Source organism: Nothobranchius furzeri, chromosome 7, assembly GCF_043380555.1.
Source record: "Nothobranchius furzeri strain GRZ-AD chromosome 7, NfurGRZ-RIMD1, whole genome shotgun sequence".
In the NCBI taxonomy this organism is placed as follows: Eukaryota; Metazoa; Chordata; class Actinopteri; order Cyprinodontiformes; family Nothobranchiidae; genus Nothobranchius; species Nothobranchius furzeri.
Genome location: NC_091747.1, coordinates 60,905,828 through 60,929,689, shown reverse-complemented (window position 1 = coordinate 60,929,689; position 23,862 = coordinate 60,905,828). Strand labels below are relative to the sequence as shown.

At 43.2% G+C, this 23,862-nt stretch overlaps 1 protein-coding gene across 1 annotated transcript in view; it reads left to right on the top strand.

Moving 5' to 3' along the window:
- The window catches only part of LOC107383082 (cadherin-12), a 186,511-nt gene extending 164,553 nt beyond the window's left edge, over window positions 1-21,958 (top strand). The window contains exons 9-12 of the mRNA XM_015955509.3: window positions 38-159; window positions 8,383-8,500; window positions 11,031-11,282; window positions 20,616-21,958. Coding sequence (XP_015810995.3) covers window positions 38-159; window positions 8,383-8,500; window positions 11,031-11,282; window positions 20,616-21,127 — 1,004 coding nt within the window. The 3' untranslated portion in view covers window positions 21,128-21,958. The remainder of the gene's footprint in view (window positions 1-37; window positions 160-8,382; window positions 8,501-11,030; window positions 11,283-20,615) is intronic.
- Window positions 21,959-23,862: the final 1,904 nt, after the last annotated feature.

The window sequence follows — 23,862 nt, the reverse complement described above, 5'->3', positions numbered from 1 at the left end:
GTGACTTGCTTTGTTTTTTTCCTTTTTATCTCTGCAGACAGTCCGGTTCTGACCAGCCGAGTAGCTGTCACAGTCCACGTGTTGGACATAAACGAGTTCCCTCCTGAACTAGCCAGTTCTTACGAGACCTTTGTGTGTGAAAATGCCAAAGTGGGACAGGTATGTTCGCCGTTACACTTTCTGCAACAGTGAGGTGAGAGCCAGATTGGGGTGTTTTTGATACAGCAGAGCTAATATGACTGCTGGAGAAATTATTTTGAACAAAAAGTAGACTAAATGTGAAAAATGTGCACTTTTATCAGGATTAAAAAACTGGTGTCATCCACATAGAAAGTATTCTAAGAGCCTCTCAATGGTATTTTTTGAAAATGGATTCCAGAGTCATTAAAAAGTTTTGGTATAACATATTTTCATTTTTATGTAGACATCCAAAATGAACCTCATCGATCCTATAACCCTAAACCTTTCACAAGGAACACCAACAGGTGACATGCTTGAGGTTTTGATGCAAAGCGTATCCAGTAGTTTTAAATTTGGAGGTACAGAAGCTGGTCATTAATTCAGTATCCTTAACTTTTAAAGTAGGCTAGAACTAGAGAAGTTCAATGTCAAATTTTCTACCCACATCTGATGTAACAATATTATCAAACTCTTGATTTGATTGAATGCCAATATAGATAGACGCCCCCACTTCTAAAAAAAAAAAAAACTAAATAAAAACTAAATGAATAGACAGAAAAATACCTTCTTTTTAAATTTTAAATATTAGAAATATGTGACAATTATTTTTTTACCGGTCTGTCATGGTGACGAGAGACCTGAGCCGGAAGGCAAAGCTCTCGATTTCCCAGTTGATCTACGTTCCTACCCTCACCTTGGTCACGAGCTTTGGGTAGTGACCAAAAGAACGAGATTGCGGATACAAGTGACTGAAATTAGTGTTCTCTGCAGCGTGGCTGGGATCTCCCTTAAGCCCCCTTCAGACAGGCCATGAAAAACGGAAATGTTCAGGACTCTGTCCGTAAGACCTTTGTGTCTGAATACAAACATCCGGATAACCTTTTCCGTAATTAAACCGGACGAAGCCCCTAGTAACAGGTCCAGACTTGTTACGGACAGGGTGGCTGTTTCAGACTGGTGAGGTCGAGTTCCGGACAGGGAGGAGGGGGAGGAGGGGGGTACTGGGGGACGCTGTGCGCACCTAGATAGCTCGCTCCTGTAGCATGCGGCGAATCATAGCAGCTCTAGCCTGGCAAGCCAGACTAAAGCCAGACTAAATAAATGTATTATTTAGTCTGGCCACGCTCCATTGACGGCTCTCGGTTGTGGGGCGGGTTCTACCGTTGTCTTTCAAATTATCTCTGCATTCCACTGGAAAATGAATGTGACGTACTCTTGTTTCACTCTGTTGCATCACCCCACCCACCAGGAATATAGAGTGCCCTGATTGGTCCACAAAGCGGATAAAGCTCTGTGATTTGTTCACTAAGCAGATAGAGCACTATGATTGGCCCACCATTATGGACCAATCACAGCTCTTTATGTGTTTGAAAGCCCTCTAAGAGTTGTGATTGGCTAGCCAGAGTCCTGGTAGGAGCTGTGGAGGTTCCAATGGAGCATGTCTAGACCAAACTTTGCAAAGCAAGAATTTGGTCTATTTCACTAGGCTATGGCAGCTCGCCTCCTACGGCACCGTCTCCTAGACGTGCGACAGAGCGCTTCACACCGCTTCCCACCGCTTCCGTGATTCCTTTAACCACTGAGCTTCATCATCCAGGTCTCTTATGCGTCTTCGTGTGCGCAGAATTATGCTTAACATAAGTCCGATCATTGAGAGGAATTCTATCTCTTCGTCTGCCATGTTTGACTGAATGTCTTTGTTTGGGTAAATGACGCACGTACGCCCGCCACACTATGTTTACGCAATATCCGGGTACAGCCTTCCCACCCCCTCCCCCTCAGACATCTGGAACTTTTCCCTGCTGTGTGAAGGCAGCCGAAAGGACAAGTTCAGGTACAAAAGTGTTGTGTCTGAAAACACAGTTCTGGTTAAAAACCAGACTGAATTGTCAACACATATTCCAGAATGTCAATCTGAAAAGGGCTTTAGAGATAGGGTGGGAAGCTCGGTCGTCTGGGAGGGGCTCGGAGTAGACCCGCTGCTCTTCCACATCGAGAGGAGCCAGTTGAGGTGGCTCGGGCATCTGGTCAGGATGCCTAAAGGGACTATGTTTCCCAGCTGGCCAGGGAACGCCTTGGGATTACCCGGGAGGAGCTGGCTCAAGTGGTTGGGGAGAAGGAAGTCTGGGCTCCCTGTTTAGGCTGCTTCCCCCGCGACCCGACTCTGGATCAGCGAACAACAATGGGTGGATGGAATATGACAACTTCCTCAATTAAAGTTAGGCCAGTTGTGCCAAACAAACAAAATTATCTCAAAAGCTGAACCTCGGCTCTGTCAAATTTTGTCATTTTGAGTCAGAGGAAAAGTAGCGGAATCGTTGGGTGTCTAATACGTGCCTGTTATGTAAAAGCTGGGTCAATAAAAGAGTAAAAACGGGGAAAAACAACGATGATCATTCGTGATACTAGACGTTTTTGCCGATTACTATTAATAATTTTGTATACTTTTTACCTTGTTTTCCATCTTTGTCCTTGGGGCTCTAGACACGTATAGTCATCGAATCCAAAGTATGTTTTAGGCTCATTCACCACTCCTTGTTTCGAAGTAGTTGTGTGACCTTGTTATAGCACCACACGAAGGCCTGGAGTAGTTACAACAGGAGTTAGTGTTGCATCTGAAGACATTTCTAGAAACAATACCATATTTATGAAAGGGTTTTCACATAGGCAAGTCCTAAGTCCCACTTCTACATCTTGTGGGAGGACCACATTTCTGTCATACTGAAGCTACTCTCAAGCAATCAGTCTACTTGAAGCACTTAATGCACTTGAAGTAGCCTGATGATGTGAAATGGCCCATTTCAGACTCATGCACATGGTGCATCACAGATAATTATTGATTCAGCAATTAGCACATCATTTCAGTGCAGCAGGTGGAGCCTTTTAATTACTTGTTAGTTTATCAGGGCATGGATGTTGCACAGGCAAAAACTATTTTCTGCAGAACACAACCTCTAAAAGGAGTTAATTTTCATCCAAATTCAAGCTTTTATCTTGTTTTTTGCTTTATTTGTTCCAGCATTGAACAACAAAAAGATTAGTGACTTCTGCTTGATAAAACAGGCAAAACAAACATTTGCAGATAAAGTTTAGCAAATTAAAGTGCTGAAAAAATGATCATTTGTGCAGGTGACTAGAATAAAATCTCACCTAAAGTTACTTGTAACAAGCCTGATCTTAATGTGGCTCTCTTACGTAAAAGCTGTTTGTTTTGATTTTCTCCTGCAGCATGAAGGTTTGAATCTCGATATTAAACTGATTGTGTCGCGGAGTTCACATCAGAAGGAGAAGCAATCACGAGGAGCGGCAGGGCTTTGAACGTCTGCTGCTCCAGAGTTTATTTCACATTCAGATTTGGGATGCAGCTCAGAATCCGCCGGGCTTCATTGTGAACTACCCGTGCCTGTAAATTAGCCCATTAGCTGGAATCCATATGCAGTTAGCGTGTGTGTGTGTGTGTGTGTGTGTGTGTGTGTGTGTGTGTGTGTGTGTGTGTGTGTGTGTGTGTGTGAGGACAGCTTCTTCGGCAGTCTATCAAATAACCGCGAATGCTTCCTCACATCGAGGATTTTTCGGCGTTTCTGAGGCCAATCAAAGCGACGGCTGTGCTCTTTGTTTGAAGGCGGTGCCGTCTTCCTCGACGTGTGAATTCACCAGGTTTCTTCCAACATGATTGAGTCAAAATAGCTTTGATGCTCTAAAGAGAACACGCTGCGCTCCTAACAGATACAGCTATGCATTTGAATCCAAACGACCTCATCAAAGACGGGCTCAATTTGAAAAACGTGTTTCGCTTGATGACTTTCCAGGGATGTTTAGTCCTCACCATGCAGGAAGCTGTGTGCAACATGGGGAGTTTTCTTAGAAAGATGATTCTTCTTAAGTCATTGCTCACACTATTGAATATTCTGTCAATCAGTACATTACTTTCACTGGCGTCGTGGATCCAGGAGTTTTCTTCGTAGTCCTCCCAAAGTCACCTTGACCTCTTCTTTTCCTGTTTGCTGGCATTTCATTAATTGCGTTACAGACTGATGAAACAGCTTGCTGAAAAGGCTTCGCTGTCTCTTAACAGCATTCTCCTGCTTCTCAGCCATCAATCATTTCAAGTCTCAGAGTGCTTCGCGTGTGTGTTTTAGGGGCTAATGGCTGCTGATTGCTGGGAAAAGTTTGACTTGTAAAAGTTTTATTAAAGCTGGAGTAAACAAGTCATGAATGTGAACGAGTCACACCTCAGGGAATCTCATTAAAGGGCAGACACGTTTGCAAAGTTGTGAAATGTGTTTTCAGACTTTTTAGAGCTGATTTTTCTTCTTTTTTTTGTACTGAAATTCAAAATTAAGAGCAGTTTTTGTCACACAGAAGTAAAACTTCATTTTGTTCTTTACTTTTGAAAATATTGTCAAAATGCCCAGCTAACACCGGCTGTAGCATAACTGTAAATTAAAAATTGAAGTGAAAATCTTTCAAGTAGAATTTTAATTTTGAAAACAAAAAAAGTTAAATGATGAGAAAAAAGTAAGAAAATGTTAAAAATTAGTCTGTTGAAATTAGCATCAAACAAATTATTTGACAAGACATTCTGCTTTGAGAAAGTTGAAGTTGTGTATGTATATATACAGTATGCATATATATGCATATATATATGCATATATATATATATGCATATATATGCATATATATATATATATATGCATATAAATATGCATATATATGCATATATATATATATATATATACACACATACAGGATATATATGTATGTAACTGACACACTTTACAAAATATTACATTTAAAAGTTTAATTTTAACGCCTAAAATTGGATTAAAATCCTGACAGTTTATCATAAGACATAAATAAATTGGTAAAAAAATGAGTTTGCATTTGAAATCTCTTCATCTCCTGATTCCCTATAATCTGCACTTATCTCTTTTCCCACTCTTCCTTGTTTTTTCCTCTCTCGGCCGTCGCTCCACGGCACAGACTTCCCCGCTGCGTTTCCACAGCGTGACTCCGCCAGGTGTTGAGAACAGCTGGGGGATGATAAAGAATTGCAGATCGCTCTCTTGAAAAATCCATCAGACGTTTCCCCACCTCCCCTCAACCCCTTGATGATTATCTGCACTCACTCAGCTGAAATACACACAAACTGCTTGTACTGTAGGGCCTCACACTGCGGCACATCTGATCGAAAATAATCTGTAACCGGGATGAATTCGAGCAAGAAAAAAACGACTCATGATTTTCATTTTAACGTGAGCAGGAAGGAGGGCAGAGATTTACAAACGAAAGAGATCGCAGTTGAGGCCAAAACGTGAACAGAAGGACTTTTCCCGATTTAATAAACGACCTTACGCTGATTCAGCCGGTCAAGTGTGAAATGGGAAAAAAAGCAACATGAAAGGAAACATAAAACAAATCATGAGGTAAATTCAGTGCAGCCTGTTCTCTAATGTGACTCTTCTAGTCTTCCCCTTCGCAATTTATGGCACTGCATTGAAATGCTAAACCAGCGAATCGGCTTATTATGTTGCAGTAATTACGGCGATGTTTACAGCATTTAGCCGTGACTCTTATCTTTCTTTACTTACAGAGCAGCTGAGTGTGGAAGTAGAAGCTTTAGCATCTAAAACGGCTCACAGTAGCAGGCGGTCGCGGGTCTGGCAGCCTCACCCGGGATCACAGGGAGGCGGGAAATAGATGCAAGGAATACAAGGAGGAGTTTTGCACGAGGAACTCTAATTAAAGACCTCATGCTGCCGTTTCAGTTGCTCCTTTCCTGTTATGGTTAAATGCCTCCTTGTGCAGCTAAAACATCTGACGCCATACAGAAAGCAAAGATTGCATTTATGTGTTTTCTTCTTGAAGAAAACACAGTTTTAGTTTATTTCTTCTGCTTTTTGACTCAAATGTAACAGAAGCACACCTGCAAGATGTTTGAAAATCATCCAATCAGCTGCTTAGGGCAAGTTATGAGTGATGGCTTAAAGAGGCAGAAGATAAAATTGTGCACGCCACATAGATGGTGATGGTTAAACCATTTAAGGTGGGGTTTGGTTCATAAGCAGATTATCGTGTTACACACCCATAAACTAAATTGTAGAAATATGTGTCTAATGTTAGTAATTCATCGTGTGATTGATGGCAATATCTGACAAGATATGCTTTTATTTTGAAATGACTGACATTCAAAAATTAGCATCAAACCAGCATCAGGATTAGTGCCTTCATCAGAAACCTGTCAAATCCAGTCCTGGACATGTACACTGCCCTCTGGTGGAGGATCTGCAGATGACAAAGGCCCAAGTATTTATTTATTTATTTATTTATTTTATTAGCATTATACAGTTATAGAATTAAATAAAGCAAAACATGTTGTTTTGTAGCTATTATAAAATGAATGTGTTTAGTTTAAAACTTTTTTTTTCTTCTAAGTACTACTGAAACAGTAAAAAAGTCAGAATATAAATAAAACAAATACGGCTGTAACACGATAGTCTCCTCCCAGAGCTGGTTCGGTTGGAGAGTGTGAACTTTACATCTGCTGCAGGGAGCTCAACAGGACATTCATCACAGCTGTGTCAGGTTTACTCCCCTGCAGGGAGTTTTATTCAAATACTGAGAGGGTAAACAGAGAGAGCTACACACAATCAGAATAATGCAACAAGACAGCAGGGGCTGATTACTCGCTCCTGCATGTGGGGGGGCCCGGGGCTCGAGGGGCACGAGGTCCTCGGCAGGTCAGGGAGAGGAACACAGCTCCGCTGCGAGAGACGATGATTCAATGCAAGCTCAAAGACAGGAGGGATCGATCTTATGTTAGAAGTGTCTGCAGGAATGATGCTTGGAAACGTGTTTCACTAAATTCAGCTCCCAATTTTAAAGTCTGACTCTATATGTTTCTTTATTCATGAGAAAATTATTCAGAAGCTTTTTGGGAAAAATAAGAAATGAAGCAAGAAGTAATAAAAAAAAAACACTCCAAAACTGAGTATTTCTGCTATGATCATGAGCCTGGGATCTGTCATATGTTGACTGGATTGGATTTGAAACCAAAGCAGTAAAGGGAGATTATTCCTGAGTCTGTAAATCACACAACTGACACAACTTCATTCCCTGTAAATAACTTTATTTTTGGGAGCTTTTGCTTGGGGGGCAGCAGTAGCTCAACAGGTTGAGCGGGTTGTCCAGTAATCGGAAGGTTGCAGGTTCGATCCCGGCTCCGGACTGAGAAATCTGCTGTTGTGTCCTTGGCCACCTTGCCTGCTGGTGGTGGTCGGAGGGACCGGTGGGGCCAGTGCTCAGCAGCCTCTGTCATTCATCCATTCACAAACCAGTGTGTGAATGGATGAATGATACACTGCAGTGTAAAGCACTTTGGAGGCACTATACAAGTACGGGTCATATATCATTCATCCTGTATTAAAACTCTAATCACCATAAATCGCCATAAACTCCAGGCACCAAAATAGTCTTATTGAGAGGAAATATAAATATTAAAGAAATGAAAACAGGTTTTGGAATGAAATGTATCCAGATTACAAAAGTTCATACTTTGCATTTTGATATGCCAGTTATAAGGAAGTTAGGGTTAGTTGCCACCTAGTGGTGGAACATGGTTATGTCAGCATTTCAACACATCCCAACAGACAAAAACACATAAAAACATCCTGCTGCAGCCGTGTTTTACGTTTGTGATTCTGTGTCATGCTCCAAACTTGTCAAATGTATTTGCTGATGATCTAAGAAGTTTTTTTTGGAGGGGTAGGAGAAAAATCATTTTCTTTGCTCTCCACATGGCTCCAACTCTGCGTCTGTGACATTTTCTCTTCCAACATTTTTGAGATTCAGGTTCTTATTCCAAGCAGCCGAGGCTCAGTCTGGAATTATAACCACTGAGCAAGCTCCAGCAGCTTTGAATGAAGTTAATCCATCACCGTGCAATGTTGAGGTGATGTAGGAACTTCAACAAGTTTTCAATCAAGTGCTCAGTGGCTGTATCCAAAATGACAGGGAGAACAATTCACTGCCTGGTAAGTCTGCCATGCGTTCTCCCCAGGACTTTAATAGCTTTCCCTTCACCGCTGGAAAAATCGACAGATTATTTCATGATGAAAACGACTGCCCGTGTACCACAAAGTCTGTGGGAGAATCTTACGTTTCTATGTTTTATTCAAAGCTGTATTCTTAATGTTTCATCAGGTGATTCAGATATTCAGCGCTAAAGACCAGGACCTACCCAGTTCTGGACAGCAGTTCTCCTTCAGGACATCAAAAGACGACGTAAAGAACAAGAATTTTACAATTCGAGACTTTGGAAGTAAGTGTTTGAATACAAGACGTACACAAAAGTTCATAGCATAAATGTCTGAAGGAATGTCGGGTCTAAAATATTCATTCAAATTCACTCCAAAAGTGTGAATGAAGACCAAAACAGGAAGAGCATTTTTAAATGTACACCCCCAACTGATTCATCAGGTGATTGGTCTCTGATTTCAATCCAGGTAGATCCTGTGGTAGATCCACAGGAACACACATTTATGCAGCACAAATCGTCTCAGAAGTTTGGAGCTCAACATCAACAGAAATGGAGTGATGGTGTAGAAAACTGTTAGCCTAGTGAACTAGACCAAATTCTTGTTTTGCAAAATTCGGTCTAGGCATGCTCCACTGGAACCTCCGCAGCTCCTACCAGGACTCTGGCTAGTCAATCACAGCTCTCTAGAAGGGTTTCAAACACATAAAGAGCTGTGATTGGTCCATAATGGTGGGCCAATCATAGTGCTCTATCTGCTTAGTGAACAAATCACAGAGCTTTATCCGCTTTGTGGGCCAATCAGGGCACTCTATATGCCTGGTGGGTGGGGTGATGCAACAGAGTGAAACAAGAGTATGTCACATTCATTGTCCAGTGGAATGCAGAGATCATTTGAAAGACAACGGTAAAACCCGCCCCACAACCGAGAGCCGTCAGTGGAGCGTGGCCAGACTAAATAATACATTTATTTAGTCTGGCTTGCCAGGCTAGACAACTGTTGCAATTGTGGTGAAATTCTGACTTTATTTTATTTATGAGAGAATTTAGAACAACTTTACCATCAATGTCAATATCAAATCAGCAATAACGCATGTGTTTATTGAAAGAGTATAAAGCATGTTTCCTCCAGTTAGCAAGACCATACCACAAAAATAATACTCTGATTGGTTGTCGTAGCAGTCTTGATGATGACTATGTATTTAAAAGGGTTTGATGCTGATTTCCTCAGTTTTACTCCCTGTGGACGGCTTGAATTATGCAATTATTTTAAAAGTGTGTCTCTGAGTTCATTTAAGTTAGCCTGGCTACCATCCTATTTAAATAAAATCTCGTAGGAGCAGAATCAACTATTTTCTTTTAAACTGTCTCTGCACTAGATTTCTAGGCTACTTTTTATGTCAATGTCCTCCAAAGAACAGTTTAACTTGACCCATTAAGAATCTAAGAAGCTCATCTATAAAAGTTGTCTAAACTCATCTGATGTTAAGAAATTATGACGTCTTTTGTTCAAAAATCTAAAAGCAAGGATGGTTAGGGCTAGCTTATTGGGTGGGCAACAGCGATTGGTTTTCTAATAAAGGCACATAAAAATAACTAAATTATGGATCAGTCTGAACCAAACATGCTAATTTGTTGTTAATGGATTAATCTAAATAAATCCAAGATGATTTAATATCATGTTTCTGGATTAATTAGTGGTTGAATCCCTTTCTAAGGTTTCTGAGGTGTCAAATTTCACTTCTGAAAATAACTTTAAAGCATCAGTTGGTCTGATAAGGCCATTCGACACTCTGCAGCGTGCTCTCGCCCAGTTCTTTGAAGTCAGACCAGGAAGACGTGCATTGAAAAGTGGGACATGGCAGTGTGGGGTCGGGGAAACGAATGCATTCACCATCCCTGACAAGCCCAGGTCTGAACCTCTGATCCACTTTTACCTTTTGGACACACTGTCTTTCAGTGTCTTGACTGCTAGTAGCCTTGGAAACACACTCTCTGAAAACGGACCAGGATCTGATGGGCAGGGACAGGGTATCCAAACACCAAAGGCAACGCAACACACAGCTTCAGCAGGAGAGAGACAGAGAGGCAAACAAAAATCAGGGCTGTGCACAACATGCAAGGTGTGTTAAAACGCCTGACCTCCTGTCAGGACGAGGAGTGCGGCTTTGTTAGTAAAGCAAACTCGGGTCGACAGGGGTCAGACAACGTGGCTGTGGAAGACAGGAACAGGCAGGTTCGAGGCTGAGCAGACACGTTCTCTCACCGTGGCCCTGTGTTCAACACAACCACTACTCATCCAGCCGTTCTCTCAACTTGTGCGTTTTATCAATTTCTCAGCGTGCATCTATCGTAGCTTATCTGGTGAAGAGATCATGAAATAACAGCTCTCCACGGATCAGAACAGATTGGATGAGATGAAAATGCCAGGCAGTGATTTGGGTTTGGTAGCTTTAAAAAGAAAACCAGAAGAACTTTGATGAAAACGTGACTTTGATATGAATTGGGGGGGTTACATCTCATTCTGAGAGGCTTTTGAAGAGTGTTTGAAATCAAACAAATGCAGAAAATGTTCATCTTTCTTGTACGAAGACCTCCAGGTTATGGATCAAGCTCAGATGCTGTAATTTGACTGATACTGGAAGAAATATGTTCTTTCACTTTGTTAGAAGACTTTCTAACCTGTAGAGATAAAAAATAGCTTTTCCCTAAATATGTTTGAACAACAATTTCCTAACTTGTATTTTTCTGATTTTCTTTTACTACCTGTTGATGAGCACCACCAGAAACCCAAACCTTTCCTTGGTTTTTACAGATAACACAGCTGGAATTATAACTAAGCGGAGCGGCTTCAGGCGGCGTCTACAGGAGATCTACTTCCTGCCCGTTGTGATCGACGATAATGGCTACCCACCAAAGAGCAGCACAGGAACCCTCACCATCCGTGTGTGTGGCTGTGAACTGGACGGATCCCTGCTAACATGCAGCGCAGAGGCCATCTTCCTTCCTGTGGGTCTGAGCACAGGAGCGCTCATCGCCATCCTTCTGTGCATCATCATCCTGTTAGGTGAGATCTGTCGCAAGAGTTGCTTTCTCATATTAGCGAAAGCTTACAAACATCTGAATTTAATCAATCAATCAATCAATCAATCAAAGCTTTATTTATAAAGCGCCTTCCGCGACCCTGTCAGGAAGCCCAAGGCGCTGAACACAGTACATAAAAAATGTGAAACACAATGAATAAATGGATAATAAAAGCAATTCAAATAGTGTAAAAAAGGTAAAACATTAAAGTAGAAACAAATGGATAAAACAAGAGATAAAGAGACCAATGAAAACAGGAAAATAAAAACATAAAAGAGGGCCAAACTCAAACACGTTCAGGGAACGCCAAGTGGAGGAGGTGGGTTTTTAGAAGACTCTTAGGCCTAGTCCACACGTAGCCGGGTTTTTTTTTTAAGAATATCCGCCCCTCCAAAAACTTGCATCCTCACCACCTCGTTTAAAAAAAAACTCTGTCCACACGTACCCGGATAAATACGTTGTTAAGGACATGCCAGACCTGTAGGCGGCAGTACTTCCCCCGTTCTTAACCTCGTCCTTCGTCTGTGGTCTTCTGCAAGGAGCAGTAATTCCACTTGCAAAAACAAACAAGCAAAAAGCGCTTGGACAATTGATAAAGCGAGCGCAGCTCTGAAGGCATCCATGCTGTTGGCTAGTGTAAACACAGGTCGCACACGTGATGTCAGCATTTTTTTGTCGAGGAAAGTGACGTTGCGGACCTTAAAACTCCGGTTTTGTCTGTCCACACTCAGACACCCAAAACGGAGAAAACGCAGATCTTCACTTTGGCCAGAGTTTTTAAAAAGATCTGTTTTCATGTGAAAAAAAACTCTGTTTTCGTGTGGATGACAGGCCAATAGTTTATATCTACGCTTTGGCAGATCCCGGCTACGTGTGGACAGGGCCTTAAAGACTGGCAAAGATGAGGACAGCCTAACTGAGGGTGGCAGCTGGTTCCAGAGTGACGAGTTTAGGACTGTGAAAGCCCGGTCCCCACGACACCTAGAACAAGGGACAGCGAGCAGGCCTTGGTCAGAGGAGCGCGTGATGGGGAATGTCTGTTCAGGAGTGTGGCTAGATAGGGGGTACCACCACCCTGGAAGAAATTGTAAACAAAGATAAGGAGTTTAAAGTGTGAACGATAACAGACCGGAAGCCAGTGCAGGGAGGCCAGAACCGGACTGATGTGGTCCCGTTTCCTAGTCCCAGTCAGAAACCTGGCTGCGCTGTTCTGCACAACCTGTAGGCGATGCAGTGATTACTGACCCAGTCCTGCATATAGAGAGTTGCAGTAATCAAGCCTAGAAATTACAAAAGCATGGAGTACCCGCTCCATATGGGCTCTCGACAGCATAGGCTTGATTTTTGCAAGGCGTCTCAGATGAAAGAAATTGGACCGGATCACAGAGTTGATGTGAGCATCAAGTTTAAGTTCAGCGTCAATTTTCACCCCCAAACTGGTGAGAACTGGTTTTGAGTTGGGAGAAAGAGGGCCAAGATCAACATAACGACCCACAGCCCTGTTATTGGGGTGAAAAACAATGAGCTCTGTCTTTCCCTCATTCAGATGCAGAGAGCTGGCCATTAGCCAAGACTTCACCTCATTGAAACAGGTCACACAAAGGACTGGATAGAGTGACCTTTCTCCTGACACAATGGAGGGTAAATCTGGCAATCGTCAGCATAGAAATGGAACGCTAGGCCATGTTTACGAAAGATTGACCCCAGAGAAAGCAAATAAATGGCAAACGAAAGAGGACCAAGGTCCCTGAGGGACCCCCCCATTTAATAATGGAAAAAGGCCTTAGGTCTGACGCAAACTCGTCGTCTTCCTCCGCTTATCCGGATCCGGGTCGCGGGGGCAGCATCCCAACTAGGGAGCTCCAGACCGTCCTCTCCCTGGCCACCTCCACCAGCTCCTCCGGCAGGACCCCAAGGTGTTCCCGGACCAGATTGGAGATGTAACCTCTCCAAAGTGTCCTGGGTCGACCCGGGGGCCTCCTGCTGGCAGGACGTGCCAAAACACCACCCCACGGAGGCGTCCAGGAGGCATCCTGACCAGATGCCCAAACCACCTGAACTGACTCCTTTCGATCCAGAGTAGCAGCGGTTCTACTCCGAGTCACCCCCGCATGTCCGAGCTCCTCACCCTACCTCTAAGGCTGAGCCCGGCCACCCTACAGAGAAAACTAATTTTGGCCGCTTGTATCTGCAATCGTTCTTTCGGTCATTACCCAAAGCTCATGACCATAGGTGAGGATTGGGACGTAGATCGACCGGTAAATCGAGAGCCTGGCTTTCTGGCTCAGCTCCCTCTTCACCACGAAAGATCGGCTCAGCGTCCGCATCACTGCAGACGCCGAACCAATCCGCCTGTCAGTCTCACGATCCCTCCCACCCTTACTCGTGAACAAGACGCCGAGATACTTAAACTCCTCCACTTGAGGTAGGACCTCTCTCTTGATCCGGAGCTGGCAAGCCACCCTTTTCCTGTCGAGAACCATGGTCTCAGATTTGGAGGTGCTGATCCTCAACCCAGCCGCTGCACACTCAGCCGCGAACCTACCCAGCAAGAGCTGAAGGTCAGAGCTGGATGAAGCTAGGAGGACCACATCGTCGGCAAAAAGCAGAGATAAGATTCTCCTGCCACCAAACTCGACACACTCCACACCACGACTGTGCCTTGAAATTCTGTCCATAAAGGTAATGAACAGAACCGATGACAAAGGGCAGCCCTGGCGGAGTCCAACCCTCACAGGGAACAGGTCTGACTTACTACCGGCTATGCGGACCAAACTCACTCTCCTCTGGTAAAGGGACTGAATGGCCCTTAACAGAAAGCCACCCACCCCATACTCCTGGAGCATCCCCCAGAGGGTGACCCTGGGGACACGGTCATAAGCCTTCTTCAAATCCACAAAACACATGTGGATTGATTGGGCAAACTCCCATGCCCCCTCCATCACCCTTGCAAGGGTATAGAGCTGGTCCACAGTTCCAAGGCCAGGACGAAAACCACATTGCTCCTCCTCAATCTGAGATTCAACTATCGATCGGACCCTCCTCTCCAGTACCTTGGAGAAGACCTTTCCAGGGAGGCTGAGGAGTGTGATCCCCCTATAGTTGGAACACACCCTCAGGTCACCCTTCTTAAAGATGGGGACAACCACCCCGGTCTGCCACTCCACAGGAACTGCCCCCAATGACCACGCAATGTTGCAGAGACGTGTCAACCATGACAGCCCTTTCAACATCCATAGCCTTGAGATACCCAGGATGAATCTCATCCGCCCCTGGGGCTCTGCCGCTGTGTAGTTGTTTGACTACCTCCGCAACTTCTACTCCCGAGATTGGACAGTCCATCCCCAGGTCTCCCGGCTCTGGTTCCTCCTCACAATGCGTGTAGGTGGGATTGAGGAGCTCCTCAAAGTATTCCTTCCACCGTCCGACTATAGCCCCATTTGACGTCAGCAGCTCCCCATCCCCACTGTAAACATTGTGAGTGAGTTGCTGTCTTCCTCTCCTGAGGTGCCAGACAGTTTGCCAGAACCTCTCTGGAGCCGATCGATAGTCTTTCTCCATGGCCTCACCAAACTCCTCCCACGCCCGAGGTTTTGCCTCGGCAACTGCCACTGCTGCACCCCGCTTGGCTATCCGGTACCTGTCTGCTGCCTCCGGAGACCCACAGACCAGCCACGCCTTGTAGGCCTCCTTCTTCAGCCTGACGGCTCCCCGAACCTCTGGTGTCCACCAGCAGGTACGGGGGTTGCCACCACGACTGGCACCGGCCACCTTGCGACCACAGCTAGCAACAGCCGCCTGAACAATCGCAGAGTGAAACAAAGCTCACTCGGAGTCAATGTCCCCCCACTGCTCTCGGGACGCGATCAAAGCTCTGCTGGAGGTGGGAGTTGAAGACCGTCTTGACAGGTTCTTCTGCCAGGCGTTCCCAGCAGACCCTCACTATGCGTTTGGGTCTGCCAGGTCTCCGCGGCATCTTCCCCTGCCATCTGATCCAACTCACCACCAGGTGGTGATCAGTTGACAGCTCCGCTCCTCTCTTCACTCGGGTGTCCAAAACATACGGCCGCAGGTCAGATGATATGACTACAAAGTCTATCATCGACCTGTGATCTAGGCTGCCCTGGTACCAAGTGTACCGGTGGGCATCCTTATGTTCGAACATGGTGTTCGTTATGGCCAAACTGCGGCTTGCACAGAAGTCCAATAACGAAACACCACTCGAGTTCAGACAGATCAGGCGGGCCGTTCCTCCCAATCACACCCCTCCAGGTCATGCTGTCATTGCCCACATGAGCATTGAAGTCCCCCAGCAGGACAATGGAGTCCCCTGATGGAGCACTATCTAGCACTCATCCCAGGGACTCCGAAAAGGGTGAGTACTCTGAACTGATATTTGGCCCAGAAGCACAAACAACAGTCAGGACCCGTTCCCCGACCCGAAGGCGCAGGGAAGCTACCCTCTCGTCCCCCGGGGTAAACCCCAACACACAGGCAGAGAGTCTTGGGGCTAACAGAAAGCAAACTAAATCCATTAAATTCACCCCTAGTTAGTATTTCTGATAATGTTTTTCAAGCTTCTCAACCGGCTAATATTCAAGCTCTCTGGTCTTCCTGAAGAAAAGTTGTGAAATATGTAAATTGATTTTTAGTTGGGCGAAAGCCTCATGGCTAAACATGTAGTAGAACTTGCCTTAAGTATGAAAAAGATTCATCAGTGCTGCCAAGATAAGCTGAGTTTGTTTTGGGATAAACATTCCAGAATTTCCAGGTCGTGTGTGATTGGTCAGAGACGGAGCCGTGCTCCAGGCTCTCCTGGTTGCCGGAAAGTCTCGTGGCAGAATCAGACTCCAGTTCGGTGGTATTGATCCTCCCATTGTACTCTTGTCAAAAAGAGACACGTTGACATTTTATGAAATGTCAAATTATTGACATTTCTATTCCACAACTATTCCTGCACAACTGGTGATTTGAGCAGCCTTCAAAAGTTCAGGAGATTTGTGTTTGTTTTTATTTTTGTCAATGATCTTTTGTTGGTCTTTGACGGGAAGACTGCCAAAACTAAACTCATCAAACCTTGGTTGTTAGGAAAGATTTAGGGAGTCTGGACCTCGTGCTTAGTCACATTGGTTATTAACCACTTGGAGGTGAGCTCAGATGTTCTGAGAAAAACGTTTTTTAAAAGTTTCTCATTTAAAATGTCTGAATGATTTCTGTCTGGTTTTCGAAACCTTCTTGAAAAATTATAATTTTCTAAACAAAAATTGCTCAAACACAAAGAAAATGAAAAATCTAATTTACTCCCAAATTATAGCTAAATGTGAAAAGAGACACTATATATAGGGCTGCTCGATAATGGCAAAAATAATAATCAGGATTATTGTGACTGAAATTGAGATCTTGATTATTTAAGATAATTTTTCAATTTATGTTAATTTTATTTGTTTTTATTTTGTCATAAAATTGCTCAGGGGACAATCAGGACAAAAATAAAAAAGAAACAAGATGATCACTAAAATAACTCCTGATCCCCAGTATAAAAAGACCAATATACTTATAGCTCATAGTTTATGACCCAAGGGCTATAGACCTTGGTTTAACTCATTTAAGTCTAACCAGTACAGACCCAAATACCAATATCTTGCAAATACTGACAGCAAGAATTATACAGTGGCATTTATAACAAATAAACGCAAATAAATTGATGTTCACAAAATTTTGCTTAACATTTATGTAGTCGTGTCAAGGTGCTGTAGGAGAGTGCACTAGCACCGTGTCCTCAGAGAGATTAGTTATTAATTATCAGCGTGAGGAACTTATTTCTATCTATTTCTACCTGTCCCAACCACAGCTACACCCCCCAACCCGGTTTCACAGCAATCAAGGGCAAGCTGCACGTGTGTTTAGCACGCCGCACGCGCACATTTAGCCGTTTTTAGCAGCTCAGGAGCCCGCAGTTACGGTGTGTGTCACTTACTCTGGTTAATCCAACTGGGATCTGAGGGCTCCGAGAGCTGTTTCTTTAGCGACTGACACATCACTACATCATTCCCTTTTCTAATGTTCTGAAGAACGGTCCGGAGCGCAGGCGGAGTGTTTAGCTAACCTGCAGGAAATGTCAACGACAGTTATCCAGAAAGTAGCTAAGGGTTACCAGGGATGTTTCTCAGGTGTTCACTAGGTACTTTTAAGATTTAAAAAGTCATGAAGGGGGTCTGAAAAGCTTTTAGAAATAGCGTCAAAGTCGCTAAGTTGGCAACACTGTGGGAGGAGCACTTCATTTGCAACTCGTAGCAGCGCAAGTGGGAGGAGCAAATAATAAGCTTGTTTTGTTTTTTTAACCGTTCAAAACTCAAATCGTAATTGGGATTAAAATTTGATTAATTGAGTAGCCCTAAGACACTATAATAACACTTATTAAACAATAACAAATAAAAAAATGTGCTGTATACAAAATGTGAAGCATGTATAACCAAAACAAACCTTTTTGAACTTTTGAGTAAAAAAGTTTATATATGATGTCTAGATTAGGTCAAGGGTCCGTTGGTCCAAGCTCGGGTCTTCTACCAGAGTCCTGGGAGCTTGAGGGTCCTGCAGTATCTTAGCTGTTCCTAGAGCTGCACTTTTCTGCACTGAGATGTCTGATGTTTTTCCTGGGATCTGCTTTAGCCACTCCTCCAGTCTGGGGAGGACCAAGGGCACCACTGATGTCTTCATCTCCAGGCTTAATCGAGTTCTTCTTTGACGCCCTGGTGCTTCTCTAGTTTCAAGTGTTCCTTTTTCCTGATGTTTCCACCACTTGGATTGCCACATAAACCCGAACGGCTGTCATCTTTTGCTGGTCCACCACCACAATGCTCGGTTGGTTCACCAACACCATGTTGTCCATCTGGATCTGGAAGTCCCACGGGAGCTTGGCTCTCTCGTTCTCCGCCACCTTAGGGGGTGTTACCCACTTTGACCTTGGGGCTTCCAGTCCATTCACAGATGTTCCTGTACACGATGCCAGCCACTGGGTTGTGGCGTTCCATGGATGCTTTCCCTGCCAGCATCTTACACCCTGCAGCTATGTGGTGGATTGTCTCAGGGGCCTCTTTGCATAGCCTGCACCTGTCTGGTGTGGTAGATCTTAGCCGCTGTTGCTCTGGTGTTCAGGGCCTGTATCTGTGCAGCCATGATAATATACCAACATGTTAGAGTCTAGACATGGACAGGAGCCAGTAATTGTCTGAAAAATGTTGATTTAGTCACACAATTTTATGCAGACTGCATTTGGCTAAACTGAAAAAAAAAAACAACCTAAAACAACAAACAAGTGACCAAGACATCTGATGCCATGTGTTCATACCAGAGTCCTATTTTACACGTGCAGACGGTCTCTAAAGCATCTGTATTCCACTATTTTCGTCTTTCTGACGGTCAGAGCTGAGTTTTTCCAGAAGAGTCTGCATTTAATTATAAATTTCACAGGAATATGGTCATTCAGCGAGGCGTTAAAGATTAAACGGAGGGCCGTTTAGCTCTATAAACTAAATTCAATCTCGCTGCCCCGTCAATGATTCCCAAGTTACAGCTTTTTATGTTTCCCACAAGGTCATGGTTATAAAACTCCCCCTTAATCTTCTGCTATTAATTTCCTGACACATCTGCATAGTTGTGGATATGTAAATGTAGGTTCATGGCATAAAAAAAAGAGAATGTGGGATGAATGGTTGTTAAAGAAGTTTCACAATAAGCGCATGTGACCTTTGAATTGTGCCGTATTTACTTTTCCTCCTTCTAATTTATGGCCCAACTAAAGAATCCACTGTTAAAATTACAACTATGCCTCATAATTAATCCTCTTTCATGAGCCTCATGAATGTATTCATGTGAAATATCCACTTAAGTAGGAGTGTTTGGCGTTATCGAGCATAAAAGCAAACAGTGGATTGTGGCGGTGAGTTGCCTTCGTCTGAAAACCGTCTTCAAAGCCCCTAGTTGACTCACCGCCTCGAGGCTGAGGCTGATGCCAAACTGCCATGCTGTCCCTGAGAAGGGAAGTGGCAGAGAGAATCAGAACTCACACAGTGAGCATTTCCACACAGACTCTTTGCTTCTCCTGTGCAGGATTTGTTGCGATGACCCAGTTGTCCTGTGAGGAGAAATGATGATGCAAATTAAGCAAACCAGTGCGGAGATTTGCATTTCCAATTCCTCCAAACCTGATGTGGCTTGAGCAGAACTCGTGACAAGTCAGACAGCCCTGCGTTACCAATCTGCTTCTGAGTCCTGAAATCTGCAAAGTGACCACAAGGAGGAGCTGCTACCCTGTACAAATCATTTCAGGGAGTGGGAAAAACAGCATTATGTAAAAAAAGGTTTAAATAAAGAGACCTATGTGGGTTCTTCCAACCCTTTTTTCTACTTTATTCTATTTGTGACTTTATTTTTTATTTTTTCATTTTACTGACTGATGTCAGAGTTATTCCGGCTATTACTCCTCCTCCGAGGTGCAGCTATAGATCACACACCCAGAAGAAAAACACACATTTATTGCATTATTCAGTGCATATACAGAGGAAGGGACACAGAGGGGAGATAGACAGAGTAAGACAGATTGCACTGACAAGTGAGAAGGCAGAGGAGGAAATTTACTGCTGTGCATTATAAAAGAAAACACAATGGTTGTCTGCTGTGGCGTCTAAAATATGTAGAACCTCCCAAAACTAAAGGCGGGGTCTGTAAAAATCAAATGAAAAATAAATGAACCCCAAACGGTAAACGTAATCAATTTAATAATGTGGACAATTTGTCCTGGTGATGCGTTTAAAATTGGTTTAAGATACAGACGGAAAAAGTGCAATATATATATATATATATATATATATATATATATATATATATATATATATATATATATATATATATATATATATATATATATCAATTGCTGATAAAATTTTATCTACTAAATCCATAACTGCCATTGCTGTTGAATGTTTGGTCCTAAAGCCATAATGTTCATGATTTAAAATTATTTAATTCAACTCTATGGCATTCAACTCTGGTTTGAGCCTGCTTATGGGAGTATTTCATTACCATTTTATTGATGCTCATTGTTCAAATTGTTACCTACCATAATATCAATAGGAGGACCTTAATTCTGAAGGGACTTCTCCAAAAAGTCATGAGGAAATGCTAGAATCTACTTTATGTGCCATTTTCACCGAGATTCTTGACATTTCCTGTCAAAATTAGAAGTAAAGCTACAAAGCCCGAGTAAAATGGATCCGAAAGAGATCTAAAATGGAATTGTCTTCATTTGTTTCTCCAGTTATCGTGGTTCTCTATGTGGGCTTAAGACGACAGAAGAAAAAGGAAACCCTCATGTCGTCCAAAGAGGACATCAGAGACAACGTCATTCATTACGACGATGAGGGGGGAGGCGAAGAGGACACGCACGCATTTGACATGGGGACGCTTCGCAATCCCAAGGTTATCAAGGACAACCTGTTCCGTAGGGATGTCAAGCCAGAGATGAAGAGAGGCCCCAGGCCACCCGTGTCTCAGGACAGCGCAGACATCCAAGATTTCATCAGTCAGCGTCTGAAAGAACACGACACGGACAACTCGGCCCCGCCGTATGACTCCTTGGCCACCTACGCCTACGAAGGCGATGGCTCCCTTGCCGAGTCTCTCAGCTCCATCGAGTCCCTCGCTTTAGACTTTGAGGATGACTACGATTACCTCAGTGACTGGGGGCCTCGCTTTAAGACACTGGCAGGGATATTCGGAGAGCAGTCAGAAACTCAGTCAAATTCAACAAACATGGAGAACACACATTGATGTTATTCACAGACTCTTAAGTGGGAAAATTAGTTTTCTTGTTTGCTGGTGTCACATTATTTCATCGTCTTTTTTCAGTTGTGGTTTGTTCTTTGGTTTCAGGCTCGCTGTTTTGTATTTTCTATGGTACTTTATCATGCTCAGTCCCACAATTGTACAAAAAACATAGAAAATAAATGGGGGGACACATGCTGACATGATTAGATGAGCAGCCATTCAATTTCTTGTCATTTGAATGCAGTTTCTTGTCTTATGCTTTGTTTCCTCATGGGGGGTTGGGGGGGGGGACGCATGGAAATGTTATCATTTCCTGGAACATCCTTTAAAGTGCCTCAATATAATTGTTCTTTCACTTGCTCCTTCATGCCACATATCCAGTATTTTCTTCTTTTGAAGCCCCATCGGCTAAGCTGATAGAGTCAGCATGGTGTTCCGTGCTCTGACATTAAGACCGACGTCAGTGGGGACAGCGAGGTGACCCGAGTTCGGCCAAAGATGTCTTGAATGTTATTTATTGTTCTATTTATTTATTGAATGACTGCATTTGATTGGACGTCTGTATTTATCTATTTATCATCGATCTGTATTTTTTATTTTTTGGAAACACTTGAGGATTTTGTAACAATTAAAAGGCCCACATGAAAATGTATGTTTCTGTTAGATGGATCCTGTAAATAGACTTGTACTAGAGTTGTAAAAAAGATGTGTTAGGCCTGGATAAATATTGCAGTTTGATGATGTAATAAGCACTGTTTTCTGAAATAAATGACACTTGTACAAAAAACACATCTTAACTGGTTGTATGTAAGTAAACAAAACACAAAATATTGATTCAAAGGTTTTTGCTTGTTCTTATTGGCCTCTATACCAGCAACCCTGCCCAGCCTTACCTCGGACAAGTGGTGAATAAATGGATGGATGCTGATGTACAAATCTGGCATAACTGTAAATGGTCTGTATTTGATATAGCGCCTTCTAGAGTCCTGGAACCCCCCAAGGCACTTTACAACACAGTCATTCACCCATTCACACACCGGTGGGGATGAGTTACGATGTAGCGCACTGACAGAGGCTGCCGAGCACTGGCCCCACCGGTCCCTCCAACCACCACCAGCAGGCAACGTGGGTTAAGTGTCTTGGCCAAGGACACAACAGCAGATTTCTCTTTTAAGGTTATTCCATAATTTAACACCATTTACAGATATATTCCATTCCTTCATTTTAGTTCTAAATCTAGGTTTTGTAAACACATCAGTTTCTTTCAGCGTGTAATTACTAGTTCTCTTTGCAAATATCCCCTGAATGTTTGTTGGCAGAGTACCTAAACTGGCTTTATACATGGTTTGTATGATTTTCCAGTCTTTTAAATCATGAAATTTCAGTAATTTATATTTAATAAACAATGGGTTCGATGGATCTCTACAGCCACTGTAATTGATGATTCTCAGAGCTCTTTTCTGTAAAATAAATAAGGGTTGTGTATAGTTTTTGTATGTTGCTCCCCAGATTTCTACACAATAAGTCAAGTATGGAACAATCAGTGAATTGTACAATGCCAACAAACCAGAATTAGTCAGTAAAAACTTGACTCTATGTAATACTCCTAAGGATTTGGCAATTTTACCGTTTATGTAACTAACATGGGATTTCCATGACAAGTCTTCATCAATAAGAACTCCAAGTTGACAGCATATAGTATTTTATACCTCATGTTACCCGTGTCCTTCATCAGATGAGAAACTAACCTGTTGCTTTATAATTCATTGGTTTTTAATTAGTAAATCAACAAAATGACACTTTTATTGACCTGCTGTACATTTCCACACCAAGGAAAAACAGACAAGAAGCTGCCGAGAAAGACGGACCAGTAAAGCATCAAACTGGACTATTTCCTCAGGCCCTGGATAAAGTGGCTTGGGCCTTTTTACGCCACGGTCTGGTGATGACCTAATGGAAGCTCTGGATGAGAGCCAAACGAGTGACACACAATCCACAGCTTTTACCAGTGGATGTGAAGTGATTCTCTGTTCTGTCTCAGACCGTCACATCCAACATGCTTTCGCGGGCAAAGCCTTAGTGAATGCCTACTGATGTGTTTAAATGAGCCTCAAGTGATCTATGATCCTTTCAGGCAGAAGGAATTGCAGTGACAGTGATTCACGTTACCTCCAACACCGTCTGAGTGATGGTGCTGTGTAACTAACACCAACAACTGTCAATGGTGTTTGCACAGAACTGCTTGACAGGCTAACCACAAATGGTTTATTTCATATTATATACAAAACTTCTGGACACAACAGGTGACCTGATTAACTAAAGATGCACAAGCTCCTTATTATTATTATTATTATTATTATTATTATCATTATTATTATTATTATTATTACTTGTCATGGTCTGCATCCTGCATCCCCCTCATGCATTCTCCAGCCGCCTCTAGGGTCCCCTTATGTGTCTCCTTGTGTTCCTCATGTGCCTCCTTGTGTTCCCCAGCCCCACTCCAGGTTCTCTCCTTAGGTCTCAGTGTTAGCGAACTGTACTGAAAAGCTCCCTTGGACCTTAAACAGAAATAAAGATTATGCTTTTGTTGTAATGAATCAAAAGGGTAAATTTTTACCATCGGATTGACACAGTAACCTTTCACGCATGCCAGAGCTGCAAAGTCAAGGTTACCCCAGCTGAAGGACCCAGACGCACAGATCAACCTTTTGCTCACTTATTGTTCTTCAACGCAG